This window comes from Anopheles funestus, chromosome X (assembly GCF_943734845.2).
Source record: "Anopheles funestus chromosome X, idAnoFuneDA-416_04, whole genome shotgun sequence".
NCBI lineage: Eukaryota > Metazoa > Arthropoda > Insecta > Diptera > Culicidae > Anopheles > Anopheles funestus.
Window position 1 is genome coordinate 7538869 of NC_064597.1, and position 19968 is coordinate 7558836.

The 19968-nt window shown below is 43.0% G+C and overlaps 1 protein-coding gene across 2 annotated transcripts; it reads right to left on the reverse strand.

Moving 5' to 3' along the window:
- Positions 1-230: 230 nt before the first annotated feature.
- On the reverse strand, positions 231-19700 carry LOC125761510 (phospholipid-transporting ATPase IF). Of its 2 annotated transcripts, none has more exons than XM_049422714.1 (7): positions 19223-19700; positions 6293-6497; positions 5119-6221; positions 4351-5042; positions 2947-4266; positions 2530-2859; positions 231-1977 (listed from the first exon to the last, which is right to left on the reverse strand). In XM_049422714.1, exons 1-7 carry the CDS (start codon positions 19223-19225, stop codon positions 1752-1754), a joined length of 3879 nt encoding a protein of 1292 aa, XP_049278671.1. In that variant the 5' UTR covers positions 19226-19700; the 3' UTR covers positions 231-1751. The 2 variants fall into 2 exon arrangements, with proteins under 2 accessions (XP_049278671.1, XP_049278664.1); XM_049422707.1 differs by lacking the exon at positions 19223-19700 and adding an exon at positions 9418-10587.
- Positions 19701-19968: the final 268 nt, after the last annotated feature.

Consider the following 19968-nt stretch of genomic DNA (forward strand, 5'->3'; position numbering starts at 1 on the left):
AATTTGCATATCTTCCAGTGGCAGTGGCGTTATCTTTCGCGTCGCGACAAATTTGCTCCGGCAATGGGGGACTATCATCCGCGCGCAATGGTTTCTGTCAGGTTACGCTTGAGATGCCATTCACAAGTAATTTTCCTCCGCACGCGCTGACGTCGGCAGTCTGCGCTCAAGGTTAGGTTGCTAGGCGCAGGCAGAACCTGTACGCCCGCCCGACACCGGGTTGCGGGATTTAAAACTTTATCATCATTGACCCTGCAAAACAACGCGTATCCCCACAACGGTACACGCTGGTTCATGCCTCAACTCGTTTAGTTTTGTAAATAAACAAAACCAAAACGAAAATTTCTTTCAAATATTCGTCCTTCATTCTATGCGGCAAACAAACATTTTCCTTCTCATATTGGCAAAATGTTTATTTTCTTTTTTTTTTGTTTTTCTTACTTTTTTGGGGGGTTTGTGTGTCTGTGTGTGTTAACTTTATGGTCTCTTGATCAACAGGCAGCTGAAGGTACAAGAGTAATCCACGCTCGTAAATCACTCACTTGTATATTCTTATAAAAATCCTCTTAATGTACATATTTTATGGGCCTCTAAAAAAGGGAATACAAAAACTTTTTTTTCCCCCCGAGAGCAGCAGTCTGCAGCAATACCCCGAACGGCAGTGGCGAAAACCGACTGCTTGACTGCGGAGAGATGAACCAGATGATGGTGGAAGAAAGTGAATAAAAGCTCAACCGGTGGTTCACCCATATTCAAATGGTTTTCCTGGGGGGTGGGTTTTTGTTTTTGTACTTTGGCCAGTGGTTTTAAAAAATGGCACATTTAGCTGCAACGAATATTAAAAAAACAAAAGAAAGCAAAAAAAAAACTAAAAGCGGAACGCAAAAGAGATCTGAAGTGTAAGAAAACAACCCACCGAACACATTTTCGGGTACGGGGAGCTGCGAGGCATATTGGAGGGCCCGGGAAGCGCACATTCTAGCTCTTTTAGTGCATAACTTAACTCTACCCGTTATTAGGGCCCTTCTTAGTTCGCTACTTTACTTCCATTAAGCTCGTCTTTTCTCCTCTGTTCACTTCTGTGCTATAAAATTTCCTCTACCCAAAAAACACTCGAGCAAGCTCTCCGTTTGCCGTCGGAGATGCGATTCGTAATACCTAGGTACACAGGCCATTGCTGCGTTTTATCGTTACTGTTTTGGTCGATGCTGGTACGCAAGTATGTTATAAAGCGCATAATTTCTCCGCTTCTGCTCTTTCCAAGGAACTATCCTAAAATGCGACCAGGTATGGTGCTTGTGGCAACTTCTTCAACATACTGCTACTGTAGTAATAATTAACCATCACATCTGAAAACAATCTGTACAATAAAATATTGTCTTTCTTTTTCTGCTTTGCTGCTTTGACCAAAATCGTCAACATGCTTAACGATATACTAACGTCCTAGTTGCACAAATATACTTATACAATAAATAGGGTTTCTGAAGTTTTGGTAAAATAATTTAAAACACTAAACAAGCTTACGACCGAACTGAACAGAAGCAGTAATACATTGGTGCTAACCAAAAAAAAAAAGGCAAAATTTGGCCTTTCCACTGCTACGAAGAGGATATCTATGGCATCGAGTCCGCAAGTCCCGCACAGGATACGTCTCCTTAGCGGAACGGTCATGAAAAAAGGTAAAGCAGTCATTACGTTACGAATCGTTTTTTTGTTTTTGTTTTCGTTTCTTTATAGAAAGGCACCCAGTTTTAAAGATCGGTGGATTGTAGCTGATCGCTTCGCCGCTGGAACAGCACACGACGGTATTTGGCACCGCCCGGGAAGATGTGCCCGAGCTTGATTTCCATCGCCCGTATCGCTAGCATCGTCATGTCCGGCAGAAAGGCCGCTATCAGTATCACAAAGCTGAGTGCCCAGAACGTTAACGACGATAGCAAGTTGTTGTAGACGTGCAGCATGGATTGGTCGTAGTTGCTGAAATAAAGTGTGTGTGTTTTTTTTAATTGAATAAATTAGATGCATTATTCAGTATACAGGGATCTCTTTTTAGCTCTACATGGTTTAAAGACGTTTCAAGTTCAAGTGGTAAAGTTGGAGCGATCTGTGGAATCATTTAAAAATTGAAGTAGAATTTCTTTTTGAGACAGCTGTATAACTCCTCCCAACATTTCAGAATATTATTGAAAACTTTTTTTCCGTATGAAGCTTTTTGTGCTATCAAAAGCTTACATTACATTATCTTTCTACATCTTCTTCTTCTTCTTCTTGGCTTTTTAACGATCTTACAATAGGTCACGTCGGCCATTTCTGGCTTACTAGACTTATTTTTACGGCGTAGCCGGATGGGATTTGAACCCGGTCCTGCCGTGTGGACCGGCGCCGTTTATCACATGCACCACCGGGCCGCCCCGGTATCTCTCTACATATACCACTTGAAAATGAAAACAACTCAGAACTGGTTCCATCTTTATCATTTGAACTTGAAACAACTAAATGTACAGAATTGTGTTCTATATAAAAGCTTACATGTCCAGCAGGTTGTACACGAAGGTAGACCCCATAAAGGCAAAGATCGACAGCAGGACGGTGGCAATAAATATGTATGATTTGTAGATCGATTCAATCAACAGCTTCAGATTGACGAGCACAACCACGTTGTGTATGAGTATGGTACCGAAGCAGGGAAAGCTAACCGTAGCGGGCCAGTACGAGTATACGGCCGGATTTCCGATAAATTCGGCGTACGTGAAGAAGTAGATGATCGAAAAGTGATAGATACCGAGCACCATCCAGCCGATAAAGTACTTCCAAGCATATTGCTTGTTTCCGGCTACCTTCTGATAAAGCGAAGGTATTCTATTGGGGGCGAGACAAAAGCGAGATAACGTTAAACTTCGCGCTACAAACAGTAGGGAAATGTGTAATCAGCGTAATTGTTCTTACTTAAGTAGCGTCTGCTCTTGGTACGGTTTTTCGGTAAGCGCTAGCACCAGCACCGGGATGGCGGTGTACACAACATTGTACAGTGTGAGAAACACCGAATCGTACACCGACTGGTTGGAGAAGAGGCTGTGTATCTGGAAGTACAGCTGTATGCCCATAAACACGAGGTTTTTGTAGAAGAAGTACAGCACCAGCACCGCGAGACGCGTACTAAAGTAATGACCGTGCACGAGCAACAGCTTCTTCAGCATGCAAAACTTGGCAAACGCGTAATCCGCACACCGTGCTGCCTGTCGCCCTTCGCGACCAACGATGCCGAGACCGACGTGTGCCTCCTGGATCATCGAAACATCATTCGCACCGTCACCGATTGCAGCCGTCACCGGTGCACTTTCGGCCGTTTTCATCAGCTGCACAACCTCACTTTTCTGCAGCGGGCTTAAACGGCAGCACAGTACCGCACGGCACCGTTCACTCACATCCCGGAACTGCTCCCGATGGTGCTCGAGTGCGATCTTCAGACTGGCACCGTCGATCAGCAGCGAAAAGGGTACGTCACGCTGGCGGAACATTTCCAGCGCAAGCGTGTCCAAATGCTGCTGCAAATTTTCCGGCGCCCGGCAGTCGGTGATGAAGTAGCGTGCCGAACCGTCCGGTATGTGACCACAGCTGAGGGCAATGTTTAGTGCTGTCTCGACCTTATCACCGGTCAGTACCCACACCCGGATGCCGGCCTGCCCGAGTGCCTGCAGCGTACTCTGAATGTCGTCCTGCAGCGCATCCTCTACCGCGGTTGCACCGAGCAGTTCCAAATTCTTCTCGATCCGGCTCTGACATGCATCTACAAGTTCCGCCCGATCAACCAGTGAGCTGCCGGCCTCTATTAACTCGTCACTGAACGTGCGGTACTCCTGTTCCGACAGTCGGCGCCGGGCAACCGCAAGCGTACGCAAGCCCAGCTTCGCAAACTCATCAATGTGTTCCTGGGTCGTTTCGATCAGCGGCGAGTAGGCACACAGCGGTAGAACGTGACTTTCGGCACCCTTGGTATACAGCCAGATCTGACCGTACGTGTCACGGACGATGATGCTCATCCGTTTCCGATCGGAGGTAAATTCTAGCACCGCCAACCGCTCGTACTGTACCACCTCCTCGTCCGGTATCTCGCCGAGCCGTGACCGTACATTAGCGCGCACACACGACCGGCGCAGCCGGATTTGCATCTGGTCACCATCGTCACCAATGTACACCAGCCCCATACGTGCGCACGCCTCCACCAGTGCTTTCTCGTCCGGGCTCGATGCTTGATAGTCCATTTTGCTGCAAAATTTAAAAAAAACCGGTTACAACTGCACACAAGCTTAACGCGCGCACCAATGGAGACGCCTGGTGCTTTTAGCTTACCGAATGAATGAGTCGACCTCGCGCTGCCGCAGATGCGATTCCTGTCGCTGTATGAGAGCAGATTCGTTGTACGCCGGTGCTGCGTACGATTCTCTGTTCGAACGGGACAGATAGGAACCACGGTTACGGCGCAATGTCACCACCGGGCGGGGTGGTATCCCCGCACCGGTAACCGCTATCTGGTAACTCTTTGGCCGATTCACACCGGGCGGTACGTGGGACTGTGTGCGCCGATGGCCGAGCTGCTTCGTATCGCCGAACGGCAACGCGGCCGGTTTTTCCTCGTACGCCGATATCGTACGCTTCAACTCGGGCAGCATATCCGGCAGTTGGAGATTGCCATTGCTACCGAAATGGTTCTGCTGTACGATGAAGCTCGTTTCCTGCGTCTCGTACATGCTCTGGGGACGGGATGGATTTGGCGTTACTTCGACACGGGTACCACCCTCATCCAACAACGTGCTCGTGATCCGTTGACCATTGTGCACCGGTGATGCTTTAGGGCTTGATTCCGACGCTACTGCCATACCGGTACTGTCACCGGAGACAAACGATTCCTCCAGCAGCACATCATTTCCTTCCTCCTTGATTGGTTCATTTGTTCGTTCTTCTTCCGATTCTTTTGTGTAGTCACCGGCTACCTGTACCGTGTGACACACGGCTAGCGCTTGAAAGAAATCATACACCGGACTCTAAAGCAACAGAAGAAAAAGAGCTTTAAGTTAATACAAAAATCAAACAAACCTCACCATTAGCCTAACAACCTACCGGCAGCTCGTTGATTTTGAGTGCATTCCGACGGCCGGCTTCTTGCAGGCGACGACCTTTCTGTTCGTACTTGCGCCCATTGATAGAGCACTGCTGAAATATCATGATGTTCTTCGTAAGCGTGCCAGTTTTGTCCGAGAACAGCAACGACACCTGGCCAAGCTCCTCGTTAATGTCCGACGTGTTCACTATGCACGGTTGGTCCGTTTCCTCATCGTACAGGTCCGGATCCCACTCGAGATAGAACCCGCCGAGAAACTTTGCCATCTCGATCGTTACGTACAGCGAGATCGGTATCAGGTAGTTGAACAGTATGAGAAACGAGAAGTAATCCTGCAGAAACTGTGACACGCGATAGTTGGACAGTATCTCCCCGAGGTAGATGTTGTGCTCCGTCCGATACTCATCGTTGTAACGCTTGAGAAAGTAGCTCACGGTGACGATCACGACCAGCAGCACCAGAAAGAATACCAGATACTTGTTGACGTACCGCTCACTGGAGCTCATCTTGCTCGTGGTCATGCGGCTGTTCAGTGCCAGCTTCGTCTGTTGTCCGGTGTACACGGCACAACCGATTGCCCACTCGGTGTTGCGTATGCGACTGCCACGCAGTAGTAGATTTTCGGCTGCTAGCGGTAGTACACTGTGCTCCCCACCGGTCACATATGTGTCCGCCAGCTCGATCCGTCCATTGAAGCTGTACAGATCGGTATGGGGTCGCTCATACTCGATCCGTCCGATCGTGTGCAGCCGTTCCGGTGGCACACCCGGTACACCCTTCGGTGCGGCCATCGTCTTCAGGTTCGTCTCCCCATCCAGGTTGGCCGTAGTCACGTAACACCGCGCATGCTCGTCGGAACTCTGCAGCAGCACCACATCGCACGGTATATCACAATCGCGCGACATCAGCACGATGTCACCGCGCCGTATATCCTGACACCGGATGTCCACCATCTCACCGGCCCGTATCACCGTCACCGGTGAGAAGTTTACCATATTATCTGCCCGATAGCGCAGAAAACTTTCGTACCCTTGCTTTGCGGCTGTCACCGCTATTACGAACACTAGCGGCACTAGCGACGTCATCGGCGATACCGGACTATCTGTAAAGTGAGGGACACGGTGTTAAGTTAAATCAACAAAAACGGTCCCCTGCACGCGGTTATCAACTTACCTATCACTATCGATATGACGGTCATGAACAGGAAGTACAGATTAGCGATGCGCCGAAACTGCTCGAACAGATTAAGCGGCAGAAAGGTAAGCAGCGTATATTTCGTGGACTTGATACGATTCGTTTCGCCCGACTGTTTCTCCTCCTGTACATCGCAACCCACCTTCACGCTCAGCGATTCCGACTCTTGCGACACCCGGTTACCCTACGGTACAAACAGTTTTAACAAATTAGTATTAATAGTAAGTATTAAAGTGTTGTCCGCTGGTGAACGGCGGCCACGACCTTATTAAATCACACCCGATCGATGCAACAGACTTCAAAAACCCTTTCATTGGAAAGCTTTACTATCATCGCAGCTACATTTCTGCATGCCTGTGACTTTCTATTCATTTTATTCAACTGCTACTAGGATTTCCATTAGAGATGTGAACACTGAGTAAGAGTGAGTGAGTTAAATCATGCAAAGGAGTTTATGGTTTCAACTCAGTATAAGGAGTTTTTATGACTCTTTTACTTACTGCTTTACATTTTTACTCTCTCTCTCTCTCTCTCTCTCTCTCTCTCTCTCTCTCTCTCTCTCTCTCTCTCTCTCTCTGTGCCAAAAAGAGTAACGAAACACTTACTCACTCTTATTACGTGAGTTGAAACACAAAAGAGTGAGTCATTAGTCGGCTCAGAGAGAGTGACTGAGTAAAAACTCCAAGGAGACTAATTAAAGGATTAGTTTAGTGTTGTGCTTATTGAATCTTTTGAAAAGAGTCATTCATATGAACCTTCAGTGAAGAGTCATTCAAATCATGAACCGGCTCCCAAAATGTTTATAAATTGCCATAAATTGAAATGAATCCTGAAAGATTCATGAATCTTTTATTATTCGCTTCCAACTAAATTAAATTAAAAGTGCTGAGCGGGGGGCGTGGGGAAGAACTTATTTAAAAAGTACTGACCGGGGAGTTCAGAGGCCACCATAAATCTCGAAACTCTTAGTATTCATAATTCAATTTGAATTCATGAATATTCACAACAAAGATTCACCCAACACTAGATTAGTTTTGAGTTACATTTTTATGACTCTCAAAAGAGTGAGTAAAAGTTTCAAATCCATATAACCACTCTTTCACTCTGTTTCAACTCTATTGAAAAGAGTCTGTATTCTCATCTATAGTTTCCATGGCCATAAACGCGCGACCACAGATAGGGCTTTCTCAAAAGACACCACTTCTCGGATGTGATAGGCTCAACACCTCTATCACGGTATGCACTTCTCCTACAGATAAAGATACTTCATATTCGCAAAGCAATCGCATACTATTAAAATTCCGAGTCAAATAAGGGTGCTACAAAACTCCAAAGCACACAGATAGCAATATTTCAGCTAGGGTTTTCAACACTTGTGATTCATCATTATTGGAATGAGCTTTTTTTTTCTTTCGTTTAGCCCTTTTTTGAACAGACGTCGTGTCGTCGTCGCTTTAAGCGTTGCTAAGGTCGTAAAAAATTTTTTATCGCGTTAAGCGTACCGATGCTTTGCCGTACGATATTTAAGGTTCAGCGGTGTATCACACCGAAATGCATTCATCTTATTATTTGATTTATGAAGTGCTACTGATTGTTTGCATCTAATTAGCATGAATAATTATGGGTGCTATTAACTGGGTGTTTAGCGGCAACGATAGAGATACGTGTCGTCGAACGATTTCCATTTAATCAGTAAGAGTTGTTTCTTTAACTGTTTTGACATTATTATTGTCAAGTTTTTTTTTATTACATCTATTAAAAAAATATATCCCACCCGTATCCCGTATCGCATACACAGCCACATGCCGTAAAAATCAACCAAAGGTGATATTAAACGATATAAAACGTTAGTGGTAGCCGTGTTTAAATTTCATCTTCTCCAAAGCTCTCAGGGACACAGTGCCAATCATATTCCAAAACCCCCAAAGTACCCCCCGTCCCCCCCACGAAGTAAAATCCCTAACGTTATACACCAACGGTTTCATCCCGCTAAGGGGTAACCGGTTACAGGCGACGAGGGAATACGTCGCGTGCAGCATCCAAGCGTTAGCCCACGGTGCACGCATACATATGTACACACACACAGCGCTCCCGGCCGTTTATTGGTCCTGACGTACCGGGCGGTTGAAGTAGTAATTTTGCCGCTCGTTGTTGTATTGTTTCGTTTTTATGTTTTCTTTCATAAAAAAAAACACAATTTCTTGGGTGCTAACTTTTCAAATGCTTGTACGGTTGTGTCTTGCAGTACACTTCCCGTAGAAGCAAAAACATGATGTACAAAGAACACAACAAAACAAAATGCAATGAAACTTCTCAAACGGTGCAAAAAAAAACACACACACACACACACACGAGGTGGTGGCTGTTTATAATGGGGTCAGCTGAACTTTTTACCAGCCAATGTGCTTCTAATAGCGTCACATAAATGGAAAGCATAACCAACCCATTTCGCGTTTTCATTTCTCGCTTGTTCGTTTCTCCTTTAATGCTTTCCGTTATACATTCGAAACATAAAGCTATAACGTTCTCTTCTACTGTTTTATTATTTTTTTTTCTTCGATTTCACCATTGATTATGTGGCAGACCGTGTTTTGTGAATGGTAGAATTAGTAAGCAACGCTTATCTTGAGGTAAAACCGAAACAAAAAATAGAAAATAAAAAACATTCATTTATGCACCAAAGGCCGGACCGCCGGAACGCAGCCAAGCCGAATGAGACCATAAAGCGTCTCAGATGTATCGTCCGCTGCTGGATGACGCACGCCTATAGACCCGCAACATCAGTACGATGCAACGGAACCGAATCCGCTTGCACCGCAAACGGTTGAGAGAAGTAATCGGAAAAACGACGTAATAAAAACGGCGTGTCTGTATGCTCTCCGGCACCGGAACTAACGAAAGTGTTCTGAATGGCTTCGGGGTACCGGCGATCGTAAACATCTGCCGTGCGCTTCATCTTGAGCAAGCTACTCATCCAATTTCTTGAATCCTTTTCGTGAGTGAATACGAACAAAACAATATTATTGCGAACGATATGAAACTTAAATCACATGATCCGGATGGCTTTTAAGCGACTTCCTTGGGTGGTGTAAACTGCATCTTACCTTGCATCGGCAAAACGACGCATACCAGCCGGTCCAACGGTAGGAACGCTTGGCAATGGGTTCCTGTTCGTCCTCTACCGAGTCGGCAAGTGTTTCAATTTCTGGCAACATAATGCTTTTTTGGGGGTTTTTCTCTCTCCCTGCCTGGACACAGCCCGTCGATGATGATGATGATGATGATGGACCGACTATCTACGGCAATAAACACAACACGTGGCCACACCCCGACAGCAGGACAGTTGCGAATTGAAGGTTTTTGATCGGGGTGGTCTCTCGATAGATAAGCGTTACTATGTATTATGAATGTTGGATTGATATTTGTGTTTCGTTGATTGATTTCTACTGGTTCCGTTTTTTTTTGTTTTTTTGAGGTTAAGTCACATTCCCGGGGAAGGTTTTTATTGGAACGAGGAGAGATCACTGTCGGCGGTAACGCGGGGTAACGCTCAAAGCGCGATCCACTAATCCGTGCGTTACAACCCTCGGTAACACCCCCAGACACAACTTCCGGACGGTGAAACGCAACTGCAATCAGAGCTGGGGCACGCAGTAGAGTCCCGGGTATAGGTGACACCTGATTGTTGATTGTTGGTGACTACGAACACACACCGTACATGAACGCTGGATAGACAATTAGCAACTACACCACGGCACAATGGCCAATCTGTTGTGACCGATCGGTGTTAACACTTGCGCGCGAATGTTTTCCTTCGGTTTTCGGTTTTTTTTTCTCTCTTCTTTCAAATGCGTCGACCACAACACAACACAACTTCTCGGCACGGCACTCCGCGGGAAGGTAAAATCAATCCCAAGGATGCTACGGAACTTTCACCCTTAAGATTATAGGCGCACCCACTAAACCGACGGACTTTGTATTTTGTGCGGAAGCTGTCAAACATTTTCCGGACACAAACCACCTAAACAGCGAGGCACACGCGCGCGCCGCCTCGTTGCAATAATTAACCTCCTCAGTACGTAACGTTGCGCATCCAGCTTAAACCGTGTGCCAACTGCGAATGGTTGCACACACAACAAGCCGCTGTTACATACGAGAATACTAGCCTGCTTCCTTCTCGCGGGCCCGTTTCACGTACCACGCACACATACGCGCGCGAGCGCCCATCAGTGGTACGCACACACGATGTCGCGCACAACCGGGTAGAACGAACTATCCTTACGAAGCGGAATAGGCGCCGGCGTTGCGCCGAAGGCGTCGCCACCATCGTAGTGTGTGGGCGCAGAAGCGTTTTTCGCGCACCAGACCCCCGTTATGACTAAGCGTAAATGTGCGCGAAGAAACGCTTACACAACTGGTCACTGGTTGGGCAGAATCCAAGCTCGATTGCAGCTCTTTTCCCAGCTTCTTTTGCCTCTTGCGCTTCCTTTTTCCCCGATGCAACCGTCATTCATAAGCTGTTGGGGGGTTTTCTTGTTTTTGTTCTCCGAAGACGCGCGCAAGTGTTATTAAATCATATTTCCGCAATTATAATACACACCCAGACTTCTTAGGTGCGTTTGAATGCCTCTAAGCTGCCGAAACTTACGACTTGGTGCAAGATAAGATAAGCAGAACCTGTATGATATCATCTACTCCCGCTTCGCTTTTTTTTTCTCGTCACGCGTGCTTATCGCGCGTACTTGCAAAACACACTCCACCCTAAGCAATTGTACTATAAAATTAATAACTACGTGAGTTAGTATTGATGGTTTCCCAGTGCGGATGCATATGCCCGGTACGATAGGGTGGGTGAATGTTACCTGATACCTATATCAAACGGCTTCATATACAAAGGTGTAACGACATCCCCAATTTCGGAGACTTGATAACAAAGAGACGAATGAGTACTCGCGGGAGAGAGAATATTAATCTATATTCTTCTTCTTTGCGTTACGATCTCCGTATATCTGTCAAAACTAGCCTAGTGGACAACGCCCAAAAAAACATGACAAATTGATCGCACACAACCGATCTTTCTCTTCAGTGGGATTCGAACCACATACCAGATGCAGATGATCCCTTCACAAGTTCCACTCTTACCCACAGGGCTATGCAGTTTTATGGCGCAAGGCGTTTAAAATCGCAATATATATGCTCGGTGGCAAGGGCTTTCTTCATTGTGAATGTGATCCTCCTGACGTAATGCGTTAATGCGTTAAGATATCCATCCAGGCGACGAACAAAAGACACTTCCACACGTGTTCCCGTGAAGGCGGCAAACGGTGGTTTGCGTAGAGGCGTTGGTCTTAGCATCGACGCAGAGGTGTGACGAATCACGCGTTGCACGGCCTCCCATTTTGCTAAAAACTTTTTTAAAATGCATTTTCAAAACGTGTGTTTCAATTAGAGATGTGCAAAGTGAGCAAGAGTGAGATAGTGAGTTGACGCGTTGTATTGAACGAGTTTCATAATTTAACTTCCTCCGATCGGTCATAGTGGATCAATGCAAAATAAACCTCATTGATTCAAGTTTATCGACAGCGCGACTTTATTTTGGGGCCCCAATTACCATTCCGCGTAGGGCCTCCGAGAAGCTTGATCCGCCACTGCTCTTAAGGCCTTCCCTTTTTTTTGAGTAATTTTACAAAATTTTATAAATTGATTTATTTTAATGCCAATTGGTTGCAATAAGTTTCTTTTCACACAAACAATGTTTTAAATTTGAAAAATAATAAAAAATCTGAAAAAAATTTAAAAAAATATAAAAATTTGAAGATTTCATAAGGCTCCTTTTTGCACCAACTTTTGCCTATAACTCGGTCGGTATCCAACGGATCGCCAATATTTAACCTGTGGTCGATAGACGGCACCAATGGCTACATTTTCTTCTTGGACGGCCATGCCCTCAGATGTCAATGCCAGAAGTTATTAGAGGAACCAAGTTCCTTACCCTGTTTGAGAAAATGTAAAATTTTCCTCATTTTTGAGCAATGTAGCAAAAATTTTAAATGTGATATATGTTGATGGGAATTTGTTGCAATAAGTTTCTTTTCACTTAAATAGTGCTTTAAATTAAAAAAAGAATAAAAAATCAGAAAAATATTTCAAAAAAATTTTCCACTCGAAAATTTCATAAGGCTTACCCCTTACGATTTTTTTGGGAAATTTTCCAAAAAAATTTAAATTGTTTTATTTTAATGCCAATGGGTTGCAATGAGTTTCTTTTCACTCTAATAATGCTTGAAATAAAAAAAAAAGAGTGAAAAATGATTTAAAAAAATCAAAAAATTAAAAAAAAATGAAAATTTTCCTCATTTTTGCACCAACTTTTGCCTATAACTCGGTCGGTATCCAACGGATCGCCAATCTTTAACCTGTGGTCGATAGATGGCATCAATGGCTACATTTTCTTCTTGGACGGCCATGCCCTCAGATGTCTGTGCCAGAAGTTATTCGAGGAACCAAGTTCCTTACCCTGCTTGAGAAAATGTAAAATTTTCTCATTTTTGCACCAACTTTTGCCTATAACTCGGTCGGTATCCAACGGATCGCCAATCTATAACCTGTGGTCGATAGATGGTATCAATGGCTACATTTTCTTCTTGGACGGCCATGCCCTCAGATGTCAGTGCCAGAAGTTATTAGAGGAATCAAGTTCCTTACCCTGTTTAAGAAAGTGTAAAGTTTCCTCATTTTTGCACCAACTTTTGCCTATAACTCGGTCGGTATCCAACGGATCGCCAATCTTTAACCTGTGGTCGATAGATGGCATCAATGGCTACATTTTCTTCTTGGACGGCCATGCCCTCAGATGTCTGTGCCAGAAGTTATTCGAGGAACCAAGTTCCTTACCCTGTTTGAGAAAATGTAAAATTTTCTCATTTTTGCACCAACTTTTGCCTATAACTCGGTCGGTATCCAACGAATCGCCAATCTTTAACCTGTGGTCGATAGACGGCACCAATGGCTACATTTTCTTCTTGGACGGCCATGCCCTCAGATGTCAATGCCAGAAGTTATTAGAGGAACCAAGTTCCTTACCCTGTTTGAGAAAATGTAAAATTTTCCTCATTTTTGAGCAATGTAGCAAAAATTTTAAATGTGATATATGTTGATGGGAATTTGTTGCAATAAGTTTCTTTTCACTTAAATAGTGCTTTAAATTAAAAAAAGAATAAAAAATCAGAAAAAAAAATTCAAAAAAATTTTCCACTCGAAAATTTCATAAGGCTTACCCCTTACGATTTTTTTGGGAAATTTTCCAAAAAAATTTAAATTGTTTTATTTTAATGCCAATGGGTTGCAATGAGTTTCTTTTCACTCTAATAATGCTTGAAATAAAAAAAAGAGTGAAAAATGATTAAAAAAAATCAAAAAATTAAAAAAAAAATGAAAATTTTCCTCATTTTTGCACCAAGTTTTGCCTATAACTCGGTCGGTACCCAACGAATCGCCAATCTTTAACCTGTGGTCGATAGATGGCATCAATGGCTACATTTTCTTCTTGGACGGCCATGCCGTCAGATGTCTGTGCCAGAAGTTATTCGAGGAATCAAGTTCCTTACCCTGCTTGAGAAAATGTAAAATTTTCTCATTTTTGCACCAACTTTTGCCTATAACTCGGTCGGTATCCAACGGATCGCCGATCTTTAACCTGTGGTCGATAGATGGCATCAATGGCTACATTTTCTTCTTGGACGGCCATGCCCTCAGATGTCTGTGCCAGAAGTTATTCGAGGAACCAAGTTCCTTACCCTGCTTGAGAAAATGTAAAATTTTCTCATTTTTGCACCAACTTTTGCCTATAACTCGGTCAGTATCCAACGGATCGCCAATCTTTAACCTGTGGTCGATAGACGGCACCAACGGCTACATTTTCTTCTTGGACGGCCATGCCCTCAGATGTCTGTGCCAGAAGTTATTTGAGGAATCAAGTTCCTTACCCTGTTTGAGAAAATGTAAAATTTCCTCATTTTTGCACCAAATTTTGCCTATAACTCGGTCGGTATCCAACGGATCGCCAATCTTTAACCTGTGGTCGATAGACGGCACCAACGGCTACATTTTCTTCTTGGACGGCCATGCCCTCAGATGTCAATGCCAGAAGTTATTAGAGGAACCAAGTTCCTTACCCTGTTTGAGAAAATGTAAAATTTTCCTCAGTTTTGAGCAATGTAGCAAAAATTTTAAATGTTATATATGTTGATGGGAATTTGTTGCAATAAGTTTCTTTTCACTTAAATAGTGCTATAAATTAAAAAAGAATAAAAAATCAGAAAAAAATTTCAAAAAAATTTTCCACTCGAAAATTTCATAAGGCTTACCCCTTACGATTTTTTTGGGAAATTTTGCAAAAAAAATTAAATTGTTTTATTTTAATGCCAATGGGTTGCAATGAGTTTCTTTTCACTCGAATAATGCTTGAAATAAAAAAAGAGTGAAAAATAATAAAAAAATCAAAAAATTAAAAAAAAATGAAAATTTTCCTCATTTTTGCACCAACTTTTGCCTATAACTCGGTCGGTATCCAACGAATCGCCAATCTTTAACCTGTGGTCGATAGATGGTATCAATGGCTACATTTTCTTCTTGGACGGCCATGCCCTCAGATGTCTGTGCCAGAAGTTATTTGAGGAATCAAGTTCCTTACCCTGTTTGAGAAAATGTAAAATTTCCTCATTTTTGCACCAAATTTTGCCTATAACTCGGTCGGTATCCAACGAATCGCCAATCTTTAACCTGTGGTCGATAGACGGCATCAATGCCTACATTTTCTTCTTGGACGGCCATGCCCTCAGATGTCTGTGCCAGAAGTTATTTGAGGAATCAAGTTCCTTACCCTGTTTGAGAAAATGTAAAATTTTCTCATTTTTGCACCAACTTTTGCCTAAAACTCGGTCGGTATCCAACGGATCGCCAATCTTTAACCTGTGGTCGATAGATGGTACCAATGGCTACATTTTCTTCTTGGACGGCCATGCCCGCAGATGTCTGTGCCAGAAGTTATTCGCGGAACCAAGTTCCTTACCCTGTTTAAGAAAATGTGAAATTTTCCTCATTTTTGAGCAACGTAGCAAAATTTTTAAATGTGATATATTTTAATGGGAATTTGTTGCAATAAGTTTCTTTTCACTTAAACAGTGCTTTAAATTGAAAAAAGAATAAAAACTCAGAAAAAAATTTAAAACAAATTTTCAACTCGAAAATTTCATAAGGCTTACCCCTTACGATTTTTTTGGGAAATTTTCCAAAAAAATTTAAATTGTTTTATTTTAATGCCAATTGGTTGCAATAAGTTTCTTTTCACTCAAATAATGTTTTAAACAAAAAAATAATAAAAAATTAGAAAAAATTTAAAAAATTATAAACATTTGAAAATTTCATAAGGCTCCTTTTTGCACCAACTTTTGCCTATAACTCGGTCGGTATCCAACGGATCGCCAATATTTAACCTGTGGTCGATAGATGGCACCAATGGCTACATTTTCTTCTTGGACGGCCATGCCCTCAGATGTCTGTGCCAGAAGTTATTCGAGGAACCAAGTTCCTTACCCTGTTTGAGAAAATGTAAAATTTTCTCATTTTTGCACCAACTTTTGCCTATAACTTGATCTATATCTAACGGATCGCCAATCTTTAACCTGTGGTCGATAGATGGCACCAATGGCTACATTTTCTTCTTGGACGGCCATGCCCGCAGATGTCTGTGCCAGAAGTTATTCGCGGAATCAAGTTCCATACCCTGTTTGAGAAAATGTAAAATTTTCCTCATTTTTGAGCAATGTAGCAAAAATTTGAAATGTGATATATTTTGATGGGAATTTGTTGCAATAAGTTTCTTTTCACCTAAATAGTGCTTTAAATTAAAAAAAGAATAAAAAATCAGAAAAAAAATTCTAAAAAATTTTCCACTCGAAAATTTCATAAGGCTTACCCCTTACGATTTTTTTGGGAAATTTTGCAAAAAAAAATAAATTGTTTTATTTTAATGCCAATGGGTTGCAATGAGTTTCTTTTCACTCTAATAATGCTTGAAATAAAAAAAAGAGTGAAAAATAATAAAAAATCAAAAAATTCAAAAAAAATATGAAAATTTGCCTCATTTTTGCTCCAAATTTTGCCTATAACTCGGTCGGTATCCACCGGATCGCCAAACTTTAACCTGTGGTCGATAGATGGCACCAATGGCTACATTTTCTTCTTGGACAGCCATGCCCTTAGATGTCTGTGCCAGAAGTTATTCGAGGAACCAAGTTCCTTACCCTGTTTGAGAAAATGTAAAATTTTCCTCATTTTTGAGCAATGTAGCAAAAATTTTAAATGTGATATATTTTGATGCGAATTTGTTGCAATAAGTTTCTTTTCACCTAAATAGTGCTTTAAATTAAAAAAAGAATAAAAAATCAGAAAAAAATTTCAAAAAAATTTTCCACTCGAAAATTTCATAAGGCTTACCCCTTACGATATTTTTGGGAAATTTTGCAAAAAAAATTAAATTGTTTTATTTTAATGCCAGTGGGTTGCAATGAGTTTCTTTTCACTCAAGTAATGTTTCAAATAAAAAAAAGAGTGAAAAATAATAAAAAAATCAAAAAATTATAAAAATTTGAAGATTTCATAAGGCTCCTTTTTGCACCAACTTTTGCCTATAGCTCGGTCGGTATCCAACGGATCGCCAATCTTTAACCTGTGGTCGATAGATGGCACCAATGGCTACATTTCCTTCTTGGACGGCCTTGCCCTCAGATGTTAATCTAGAAGTTGGTTAATCTTGTAGTGAAAAAAGCCAATATCAATAAAAAAAACATGACAAATTGATCGCACACAACCGATCTTTCTTCAGTGGGACTCGAACCACATACCAGATGCAGATGATCCCTTCACAAGTTCAACTCTTACCCACACGGCTATGCAGTTTTATGGCTCAAGGCGTTTAAAATCGCAATATATATGCTCGGTGGCAAGGGCTTTCTTCATTGTGAATGTGATCCTCCTGACGTAATGCGTTAAGAGATATCCATCCAGGCGACGAACAAAAGACACTTCCACACGTGTTCCCGTGGAGGCGGCAAACGGTGGTTTGCATAGAGGCGTTGGTCTTACCATCGACGCAGAGGTGTGACGAATCACGCGTTGCACACGGCCATTTTGCTAAAAACTTTTTTAAAATGCATTTTCAAAACGTGTGTTTCAAATGTTTCCTTTTTATTAACTTCAACACCTTACTAGATGTGGAAATTAATCGTGAGAGTGACAAATATAAACAAAAAAGAATAACTCATTGCAAGGCAAATCGTTTCATAAATGTTCAACGATATCATCAGTCAACCGAATGCATACCGAAATTGTGTACCGTTCGCTACACGGTAGTTACGCACACAGAGAGAGTATCGATAAGAGCTGACTCTCGATCATCTCGATTTCTCCACTAGTTGGCTTGGTTATCGTGACACTTGGAAGTGATTGCATCGCTCCAGCATGCATCTCATTTATGCGTATGTAGCCCCGCATTGGGAAGTTTGTTAGATTCGTCCAAGATTCGATCCTCGCACGCGCCGAAATAATCGATTGATACAAACGATGACAACGAATCTGTGTTTTATCGCTTTTTTTTTTTGCTCCCTTCACCATCTCGTACCCGCGTCTGGTACGCGTCCATCGTACTGGTGTTAGATCCGCTGATCGTGTAACTACGCTCCGCGGCGTATTTACACTACCGGCACCGAACGTGGAGCGCTAGAAAGCTATTCCTAATTTCGTTTCGGGCGCAAGGTTAAACGATGGCAATGTGACGCGTCCCGTAAAAGTGACCGGTACGGGCACTAAGTAATCGAAATTGAAAATCATGACTTGAATGTTTGTTAAGGTGTTTAATGATTCGAGGTAGAATATATCTATTATCAACCAGAAAAGCATAAACGACAACACTACCGGGAATATGACCGTTTGTAGCACTTGTGTCTGTGAACCTCAGTAACTGTTTGTAATTTGTTTTGTATCCATAAATCTTTCAACAAATGCGACACCATATACAGTACATTGGTGTTAATGTCTTCGAGAACTCAGCCTCAGTTTAGTGACTAAAGTGACTCCTCTGATGATAGAAGATAGTTGACTAACATTTGGTACAGAGGTAGTTCCAATGAGAATGTAGCTGGTTTTTACTGCAGCTGCTTTTTCCAAAGACGTTATTCCAAATCTAGAACGAGTATTTTTCACAGCAGATAGAGGAGTAAGAGAAACATTCAAGTACGAATTTCCCTGCAACATAATCATTCCATTCTGGCAATGAAAATCAATCGGTTTACCTTTATCGTCCTTCCTACCCAAAAACATTACCGCCACCTCCGGCGCACCGTGTAACAACAATGGCCCGCTTACGGCGGATATCGAAACCGAAATGCACGATTATAAACCTTATCACGGTCGTAACGTGGCCCCGGTAACGGGTACGGGTTGAGATTAGATAACTCATGGCGACCCCTCTCGGTGAATTGGCGAAAAACCCGTCAACCAGTCGCGGTAAATACCTGCGTACCTCGTGCAAACAGATCCATGTTGCAATGGCCAGAATGGTGATCCAGTGAATCACCACACTGCACCCTCAATGATCGATGAGCGATTTGTATTTCTCCCAATGCTCCCAAATCGGTTTCCCTTGCGCAAATCAACCACTCCGGACAGATATGGTCATCTTCATTATCACGGTCTTTACGGTGCGTGTAAACGCGTTTAATCTGAAATTTTTGCACAATCCGTACATTCTCGGGGTGGAAAAGAGCCATTAGACATATCTTTTTTAGCTTTGTCTTAATAATACTTACCCGGTTGATGAATTCTACTGTGGAAATATAGCGTGAAACTTACCATGATCTTTAAAGGATTTTCTCCGTTGCTTCTCCTGGCCGGAGGAGATTACCGTGCGGGCGGCAATCCGTTGTAGATGTACGTTACACTTTTACTGCTAATGTTTGATTGTTTGGTAACTTCCGTCGGTGTGTCGCTGCACGTCATTGATTGTGCTTGTCGGGGACAATCGATGCCACACAACACTGATCGATTGTACGTCTTTTTTTAAGTTTGTTAACTATCACTCAAATGTTATACAGCCCACAGTAGAAACGTTTCGACTGAACCATCTGATATCGGGTTTGTGGCAAAAAAAACCCGCCAGTTGGAATGCTACGAGGGACAACCAGAAACATAAAAACCTTTCGCAACTTCCTGCTTTTCACGCCATGACGCTCGTAGCCCGCGCAAGTTCTCACACACTACAACCGTTCCGGCACCGGATCACTCGCAAAGTGTTGCGGCACTGCCTTGCGCAAAGCTACCCGAACCAACGCAGATGAACGCCGGGGCTTGATATCTTCGTACAGCGCCGGAACCAATCGTCCTGTATCAGTGTGCTGCCCGTTCCATGTGCTTCAGGAATATTGGGGGGAAAGCTGTCCCCAACCCAACCCCCAAAGCTGTGCATGTGTGTGATAAAATGAGGAAAAGGGACAGAAGAGGAAAGGAATGTTTGGAAATTCTTTAATTTCGTAAAAGGTATAGAGAAGAAGCGTTTGCACACACGGTTTGCCGCTTTTCGACAATATCGGCCAGCTCAG

Excerpts from the sequence above, each read along its gene's own strand:
- LOC125761510 (XM_049422707.1), bottom strand. The coding sequence starts at position 9,528 with ATGTTGCCAGAAATTGAAACACTTGCCGACTCGGTAGAGGACGAACAG. Across the intron at positions 4,267-4,350 it reads GAGGTCGACTCATTCATTCG|CAAAATGGACTATCAAGCAT; the intron begins GTAAGCTAAAAG and ends TAAATTTTGCAG. Across the intron at positions 1,978-2,529 it reads GTGTACAACCTGCTGGACAT|CAACTACGACCAATCCATGC; the intron begins GTAAGCTTTTAT and ends ACTTTATTTCAG.